Source organism: Mesitornis unicolor, unplaced genomic scaffold (genome assembly GCF_000695765.1).
Source record: "Mesitornis unicolor isolate BGI_N332 unplaced genomic scaffold, ASM69576v1 scaffold30271, whole genome shotgun sequence".
In the NCBI taxonomy this organism is placed as follows: domain Eukaryota; kingdom Metazoa; phylum Chordata; class Aves; order Mesitornithiformes; family Mesitornithidae; genus Mesitornis; species Mesitornis unicolor.
Window position 1 is genome coordinate 2,835 of NW_010166325.1, and position 9,225 is coordinate 12,059.

Sequence of the window (9,225 nt, forward strand, 5' to 3'; positions counted from 1 at the left end):
AGATTTCGAGCAAGGATTTTTTGCTTAAGAGTACATTTGGAGACAAGGAAGATTACAAACAATCCTTTAACAAGTTCCTCAAGCCATCAGGCTGTTTAACGCTATTGATCAGTGCAGCCAGAGTGTATTAAAAAAAGATATATCTGTCAGATTAAAATGGAAATAGCTTTCTTGTTCTGACTTCTCATAAATTTTGCTTTGCAGCAGAAAGCTTCTCCAAAAACCAGGCAGTCCCACCACCAAGCCTGAGGTGGTGGCCCTGCCAGGAAGGTGCTGCCCTGCACCCTACCAGCTCCTTCTGCCTTTGACACAAACACATGCTCAGCAACTGCATGTGTGTGACAGTTCTGTCCCAACAAAAAAGGGATATTTCAGCAACAAAAAAAAGCCCCAAACCTAACACCTCAAACCAGAAGAAATGTCTCCTAACAGCTCATTGCTAAAGAAAGCCTTTTTAATAGGAAAGAACCTGGCTTGGATATGTATTTTATATAGCCTTCTGTGGAGAACATACAACATAAAGTCAAAATATACCCAGATCCAATATTTAATTGATGTCATCCACTTAAACAGCAAAGCTTTCATCTCAAAAGTGCCCATGGTGAGGATCACAATTCTGGAGATTTCGTTTGCAAAATAAATAAAAAGAAGCACGTTGCTTTCCATTTAGTGCCCCAGAAGTTGACAGCAATAGTTGTAAACAATAGAAATTATTTCTATTAATAGCCTTGTTTATTCTAATAATGTTGACATTTTCTGTGAAGATTAATTGGCAATAATGATGTAAATACTATTACAAGTGATATATGCACCATAAACCAAAAATAATTTGACTAACCTATGTTCTAGAAGTAAAATATTTACAGCCATGAGATTCTAATTATCCTTTGTTATGGCAAGCCATTCTTGACACTCCTCTTTATTGATAGGAGATGTATTGTTTCAGCATTTTAGCTCAATTTGTTTTCTCACATTTGCATTTTCTTATGCACAGAAAATGAGAGATGATCATTACCTTATCCACTTTGCATTCAATTTACATCAACAGCACATTACCTCATCCTAACTCATTTATCTACCACAGAAATTTGATAACAAAAGCTACTGTCAGTGATAAATAAAGATAATTTCAAATGGAGCCAGAAGAAACAAGATGAATTATAGGTTTCAGGACCTTTTGTTCCTTAAGAAAGGGAAAATAAAAGATTATTTCCACCTAGGCAACACTGATCTCACAAGGCTGTAACTCACATTCAGCATCTCATATTTACCTGCAGCTGATCGGTCCTTTCTGCATACAAAAGTAACTCCAAAAACCCACACAACCATAAACATCTCTCTCATTTGCTGCACAAAGGAACATTTTTTTTGGACTGCGTGTACAGAACTGATGGCTCATAAGCTCAAGCAAGCACTTTAACAACTACTTGAGGCCTATTGTAGCCTCATAGCAACTAAGAGCTCTCCAGCCTGCGAGACACCAGCACATCCAACACCATACGTACTCTGTGTCTCACCGCATGGTGTTAGCCTGCTTGTCAGATGCATGAAACGTGGTGTGGGATTTTCTTGCATTGACAATAGCAGAATATCCGTCTTGCTTTGTTGGAAACTAGTGAAACCTGCCAGCGCCCTTCTTCTAGCTATTTTGCTCTAACAACCCATCAGAGCCTGCTAGCCTTTTGCTGCTCTTCTCCTCCTAACCGTAGTATTAGAGCTAAGCCAATACCAAAAGGCAACAGCACCAACACCACACTCAGAAATAGAGCTCTGCTTTAAAATGTCTCTGTCCAAGACTCTTTTGTACCTGGGTAGAGGACTGCAAGTCCCATATGTGGTGGGAGAAGCAGAAACTAGGAAGCAGGCTTTGAGGATCAGGTCATTGGCACAAACTCTCCCCGGAGTGGGATGAATTATTTTGGCCTACTTTCCCCACAACTCCTCAGGGATGAAGAGGGGGTTGATTTTTGACCTTTCAAGAACTGAATGTTTCACTTATAGTTTTACAATGTTCACTATTTTCCTAAAATAAATTACTCACCTTAAAGCAGCTCTTTATATTAAGGGAAAGTCAGACGAAGGAAAGAAATGGGTGTTAAAAGTCGTAAGTAATCCACCATTAAATATGAATGGCTTCATATGAAAATCTGCTCTTTCTTTTTTGTGTGAAGCCCGCACACTCTCCCTGTCCCAGAGCCAGCATTTTATGAGCATATTCCTACACCAGCCTGCTGTCCAAGCCATCAAGTAGAAAGTTCATTCCTATGAGCTCAAGTACAGGACCTGGGAAATGCGATAGTATTTCCAGGGTTTGCCCCAGCAGATCTGGATAATGAACCAATAGTCTCACCTTACTTCATACAGGTTTTTGATGAGATAACTTGTGTGAGACTGTGTAGTGCTGGCTGATGCAGCCCTGCTCCAACGGTCCCTGGTTCCTGAGAGGAAACATCATCCATAGGGTTATCTTCAAGGGAATTATGCTGACATCTTTGGACAAAATATGGACCATGCTGAAGCTTTTGAAAATGCTACTGTGGACTTTTTGTGGCAAATAACATCAGCTGGATAGAAGTGGGAAATCCTGTGCTTTAAAGAGGTTAACTGAAACAGAAATAATCTGTTCTTGTGCCATGCTCAACCCCCAGACATGGCAGTAATATCCTGCAGGGCAGAAGATGAGCCTGAGGACTGCAACTACCTAACAGGTTTCTTGTATATGGACATGCCCCCTCCAGTAACACCCATGCTGCCATTTCAAGCATTAGCAGTGGCACATCTGAGGACCTTAAATTTACTCTTTACCGAGAGTAAATAAACAAGCACTTGCACTTTGGAACTATTGACCGAGCTCCACCATCCGAACAATTTGTTAGCAAGAGGTTTGGGCAGTGGGAAGAAGATGGCAAATATCCCCCTCCTACTCTCCATTTGTCTTCTGGGAGCTTGTCTTGGTGCCGAAAGAACAGGTCAGTTCATTTAAAACCTAGCAAGTCCTTCACTTTTGGGGGCAGGGGGCTACTGGCACAGATGAAGGGACAGTTTGTCACTTGGTGGTGGGACAGGTCATGCAGTCTCATAAGAGATGAACGCTCAGAGGGACTGCTGCATTTCATAGCTCCTCTCTCTAATGCTCTGGTTCTTGGGAATGAAAAAATAATTTTTATGCTGATTTTACACAGAGCATGTCACAGGGATTAATTTTAAGAATGCGATTTTTCTTAAATTGTTTGCAGCTTTTAAGCTTTCAGAGCTTGATTCAGCCATTTTAGAATGCACGCACCCACACGCAGAAGGAAAAGAAAAAGGAGAGAGCATCACTGGTGGAGTAATATCCACACCTCTGCATGTGCCACAACTTTGTCCTGGAGTACAAACGAGTACTCACATCCATAAAACAGTCATTGGATTTGCCACTGCAAGAATTGTTTAAAGCCAAACCCAGCATGAATTTAACAAAGACTGTAAGATGCAGCCAAAATTGTAGACAAGATAGAGTAGTTGATGGATGTGGGCAATCACACATAGTAATGCAGGCTGTTGTGTGATTTATCTGTGGCAGTAACAGTTCCAGCAGAGACTGGTTGACATTCAGTGTGAGCACTTGTTTGGTGCAAGACTGGCCTTACTTGCTTCATTAAAACATTGCAAGTAACAGGTTAAAAAAAAAAAAAGAAAAAAGGAAAAAAAAGGCCTCTTTCCAAAATGTCTGCTTAGTAATGAAAAGTGAACATAGCCTAAAGTATATTGGTACCCTCAACCATCCAGGCATACCTCCTAGAAACCACTATACTCAGCTGGCAGGTCAGGTCTCCCCTCATAGCCCCTTGGCCCAGAGACCTATCTCACTCTCTCAGATACCAGGTCATGTGTGAGTATATTCTTGGTGTAAGGATGGTTTTCAGCCAGGGTGAGTACCATGCCTGTCACCCCATAGGGCCTGCAACCTTCAGTTCAAATCAAGTTTTGCTTGTAAAGCAGCACACGGGATCAGTAGGCAACTGGGAAAGCCTAGAGGGATCTGATGGAGGCAAAGCTGCCTTCAATGAGTTCTCTCCATTAATGGGTTAATTACTGGGAAGAGATGAAGGAGTCTAATGCAGTTGCTTGATATCACATGGGGCGATGTGCGGCTGTGCCCACATCACCTTCCCCGGGCCCAGCAGGGTTACGAACCTAGGAAGGCTGTTCCATCACTCTCACCTGAAACTTTTCTTCCCAGCTTGGGGACAAGCTGGAGGCTGCAGCTGGTGCCATGGTAAGGGGGCAGGTGTCCTCCAGTGAGGCTGTGCCCCTTTGGTGCCTCCACACCCTCAGCCCCTTGCTCAGCCAGGGAGGCTCATCTGGGGGTGTACATTTATGCCCTCCACATGAACCATGGCCCAGCAGCTGGGACAGGAGCAGCCACCCCATGGGGGCTGCAGAGTCTGAAATAAGCCATCTTCAGAGGTCAATGCTTTACCCATTAGTATCTACTGACAATTAGATTAATGTCAGGATTTTAGTGCACTCCTTTTTGTTTTTAACCAAAATCACACTAACTTGAGGAAGGGAAAGGTGCAAGATTGCTGTAAAACTATTAAAAACATTGCAAAAACAATTCATTCAGCCTCTTGCAGAGAGATCTCTAGGTGAAGGGGCTGGTTACAGCATCAGCGGCATGGTGTATATCAGAACAAACCCCCTTGGGCTCACAAAGAGTTCAACAAAACTGACCCAGTGTGGCTTGGGAGAGGCTGGATCTGCTCTAGATTGAGAGCAGAAGTCAGCCATGAGAAGTACGGAGTGACTGGACTTGCCCTTCACTCTCCCTTCTGCCCCCTCAGCTGAGCTCAGACTCTGCTTAACCCTCGGAGGAACCAGACACGCAGGTGCCCAAACTCCTTCCAGTGCAGAGCCCCCAGATTAAGGGTCTGTGTCCAGAGTTGCCAGCAGCAGCTCCAAGAAGAGTTGCTCTACCGTGCCATCTGGTGACAAAAAGGGACGTGACTGCGAGCGCTAAGGAAGCATGGAGACAGAGGAGAGGCTGGGAAGGCAAAGCAGAAGCTCCTGTGGGTGGTGAAGCTCTTTTTAAGAGTGGTGGGTTGGGCAAAGAGTGCTCAACAGAGGTGGAGGTCTCCAAGAGGTGGATCAGGAGCAAACCCTGTCAGGTTGTTGCCACAGGGAGGCTGCCGACTGTGCTGAGGGGACGCGTGGCATTCATGGCAGAACCATGACGGACTGCATGTCCTTGGTGCCCTTCACCAGGCAGCAGACATCTCCCGAGGCCGGAGGTCCCTTGGGGGAGCTGCAGCACCAGCAGCTCTCTGCTTGTGGTTTCTGCCCCAGAGCTCAGCCAGCAGGACAAGGTCAGCATGGAACACGCCACCTTGCTGATGTGACCTGGCCCAGGGTGTGAGGAGGGCCATGTCAACCGTCCTGCCAGCATGGCCACAGGAGCAGTGGTACCAAGGTGTGTGGGCAAGGGTGAGGAGCAGGGAGAAGAGAAGCTGCCCACGGCTTCCAGGGGCCACGCCTGCCTGCAGAGGCAAATGGCCTTTTACAGCCAAAATAGGCAGAGACAGCTAAAGCAGGTCAATTTCTGTGTTCAAACAAGACTTCACCAAGCAGCAGCATGAAAAAGACTGTTACTTTCCCCTCTCAAAGAGCTTATTCTGGTCTGTGCATCTATGACAGGAGATACTCACATCATCTGCTTTGGGTATTTCAAGCATTGAACTTCCGCACTCCTAAACCATCCTCTCGCCATCAGTCACTTCTGTCTTTCGATTGCTTTGACTCTTAGTTCTCCAGATTTTATCCCCTGCATTACACTTAAGTTAGACACCAAAGAAACCTTAGGTGTAGGATAACACTCCTGAAACGTTCCTGGCCTTGGGGCAATGGGACGTGAATGCGTGAAAAGGTCTCCTCTCTAGCCCCTATTTATTTGCAAATTACAGTTTTCATCGAGAACAAAGAGGCAAGCTCGGTTTTGCTCAGGCAAAAGCGAGCCAATTCAAACAGACTGGAAGAGGTTATTCCTGGGAACCTTGAGAGAGAATGCATAGAAGAAAAGTGCAGCTTCGAAGAAGCCCGAGAAGTGTTTGAAAACACAGAAAAAACAGTGAGTATCACTGCTGCAAAATGGAAATACCTTGTTCTCCCCAGTCCACGCCTGTACGAGCCTTTTGGGTGAGGGGCACAGAGGGGAAAGGAGGAATGAAGAACAAAGGGGAAAACCTGCAGGGACTAAGTACAGCATCTGTCACGTTTTATTCTAATTTGTGATCCATCAGTTGTGCTGGGGAACTGCTTTAAAAGTTTGTTGGTCACCATTGAGATTGCAGAGTTGCTTGTTTTGCTGCAAGTCTTTTGCTTTAGCTTTGAAGTCATCCCTTTACTACTTCAGGCAGGCACTGTCCAGAAATTAGAAATCAAAGGAAACTTTCTTTTTTTCCCTTTGCAGATGGAATTTTGGAAAACATACATTGGTAAGAGCTGCTTTCTTCATGTTCAAATTCATAATATTCATCTCTCAGTGCATAAGTAGCATATGTTTATTGAAACAAATGTATTCCAGCATTCAGAAACTGTTTTATGACAGAGCCAGAGTACTGTATCCTAAATCTTGCAGCCACCCAGCCTGGGCTCTTACCAAAAAGATTTCAATGCCCACTAAAACATCTGAAACTAATTTTAAGGACATTTCAATAAATGAACTGCTTTGTAGACTGGCAAAGTGCCCAGAACATCTCACTAAAAAGCCTTAAATAATTCAGATTAGTCAGTCTGGACTATAAAATAAAAAAGTTACATTTGCATCGTAGGGCTGTCCTCTGAAATACCAACTGCTGAAACTCTACACTGTATTTGTTTCCTTGCCACTGTAACCAGTTAGCACTTCAAAAATGCTGAATGGCATATATTCCCCTATCACCCAAAGTGCCTGGTTTACTTGGAAGTAGCTTGGAAGCTGCTACTCCCAACACATGCAGCCCACAGGAGCTCAACCCTTGCACAGCACCCAAGTAGTACCAAGCCCCAATTGCTTCCACCAGGCAGCAACAACAGCCATGATCCACACCTTATGTGCAAACCCCAACACCTTGCCTTGGACAAGACAAAACCATTTTGTCCCTGTTTGCAGGCTGCCTTTTGTGTTCCAGCCCATTCCTGGGCACCATTAACAGCAACGCTTACCGGCAGCACATAAACACATCAAGACATCCCCCTTTCTCCTCGCCCTTGCATTACCACTTCAAAGCACACTTCCCTGTAATTTAATGTCACTGACTTACTGTTCCAAAGTGTGAGATCACTAATTTTGCAATGCTGGCTATTTTTATTAAAGCCTCAGCTTCTCAGCTGTAGGCAACTGTGAAAATAAAAGCCCTGACACACTAAGAAAAAGCTAGGCAAATTCACAGCAGTAGAAGACTTAGGAAGAAAGAGCAATGACCGAGGCTCTCAATCCTAATACACAGAGAGATCTCCAAACCCAAGTGAACTGACCCACACCTTCAGAGAACAAAGGCAGGAATGTTGAAATAATTCAGATTAGGAAATCCTAACCACTCTTGAGGAAGCAAACCTAACTTTGTCAGTCTAACTTAGCCAAGACATGAGGTCCTGTTGAAATGCTGCCTGAGGGAGAGTGAAGAGGGATTCTGCTAAAATGAGCAGAATTAACCTATAAATTAACCCACAAAGGACAGGGTATGTAATTAGGACTCTGGGTAAAGTGCAGCTGCTGATGTTACTCCAGAGCTGATGTTGTCTCTTCTGCACTTGTGCGCCAGGAACTGATTTGATTTCCATTACAAAGGCGGGAGGCATGCAGTCTCTTGCATCTTTAACAGGAGGCTTGCACAGAGTAAGGCTCCAATGCTCAGTTGGCACTGGCTGTGGTGGATGCTCATGTTTGCTAATTCTCCTGTCTTCTCTCCAAGATGGAGATCAGTGCGACCCCAATCCATGCAAAAATGGAGCTGTTTGTAAGGACGCAGTAGGTTCCTATGTGTGCTGGTGCCCAGCTGGGTACGAAGGCAGAAACTGTGAGATTGGTACGTACCAGAGGGTCATCCCTCTGTTCTGCCCTACTTGAAACCCCACTGCGTCAAAGTGGGTGTAGAGTTTCATCCTACTCAGGGGCTGTTTCAGACACATTTTGCCTTGCTGTAAGACACTGCATGAATGTGCAAATCCAGCCTGTTGGCAATGGGATTAGAGGGGTACATGCTTGGGGCTATAGGAGCGGATGTCTCTGTCCTCTCTTGTCCTTGATGGAGCCCCAGCTCACCTCTGCTGAGCGCTGAGATGCCTGCTCCTACACAGGGTTCAACAGAGGCTCACGCTCAAGGTCTTTTGTTCAGCACACTGCGGCTGCCAGCACAAATGTTGACACAGGGACCTTCCTTTATCTCCCCAGCACAAGCCTTTCCGGGGCCGTTTGTCAATCAGGGACCATGTGCTCCCCCACTTGAAAGCAATAGTTTTCCACCAACCTCAGTGGAGCCCCCCCCATTCTTACTCCTCCTCCCCATTTGTCATGCCAGGCTGGGCAGCAGGTGCTGAGCAGGGCAGGATCATTACAACCTCCTCTCGGTAGCACTCTGCTAAATACATAATTATAATTATCACCAGCAACTTTGATTCTGAAGGCAAACAAAAGGCAAATATTTTCCTGATGGGTTAAGGAGTTTATGAAAACCAAACAGCTGACAATTTAAGCAAGAGAGATATTCAGCTCTTATATTTATAATATAATCAGGGGCTGTGCGACTCGCATAATGTGCTAGACTCGCTGGACTAATAAAAGATTCTCTTTCTAGTTGTGGTTCTGCTCTGGCAAGAGAGGAGTGTACGTTAAAAAGAGCATTTGAAAGCTGCATCAAATTTAAATAGTCTCATTGCAGATTTCTCATGGAAGCAAGACAGGAACAAAAATAGAGCTAGAAGTGAGGTGTGAAAAGGAGTCTGTAAAAATAGTAAATAATGGCATCAAAATGGCTACGGGAAGGGAGCTGCCCTTGAGGAAGTAGGAGTTGAATTAATCTGCTGTGAAGCTATTTCAAAAACTCACTAAGAATTAAAAGGATATCTGGAGATTAGTGTTTTTCTACCTCCAAGAGATGATGTTCCCACCACAGCGGATTACGAGGTGGGGTGAGAGATGGCATGCACAAGTCATTGGAATCTCATTGTGCCTCAGGTTGGGGCCCATTTCATCAAACGTCCTGCTGA

The 9,225-nt window shown here is 44.8% G+C and overlaps 1 protein-coding gene across 1 annotated transcript in view; it reads left to right on the forward strand.

Moving 5' to 3' along the window:
- Nucleotides 1-2,902: 2,902 nt before the first annotated feature.
- F9 (coagulation factor IX) overlaps nt 2,903-9,225 on the forward strand; it is a 14,568-nt gene continuing 8,245 nt past the window's right edge. Inside the window, exons 1-4 of the mRNA XM_010194930.1 lie at nt 2,903-2,969; nt 5,943-6,106; nt 6,449-6,473; nt 7,932-8,045. Coding sequence (XP_010193232.1) covers nt 2,903-2,969; nt 5,943-6,106; nt 6,449-6,473; nt 7,932-8,045 — 370 coding nt within the window. The remainder of the gene's footprint in view (nt 2,970-5,942; nt 6,107-6,448; nt 6,474-7,931; nt 8,046-9,225) is intronic.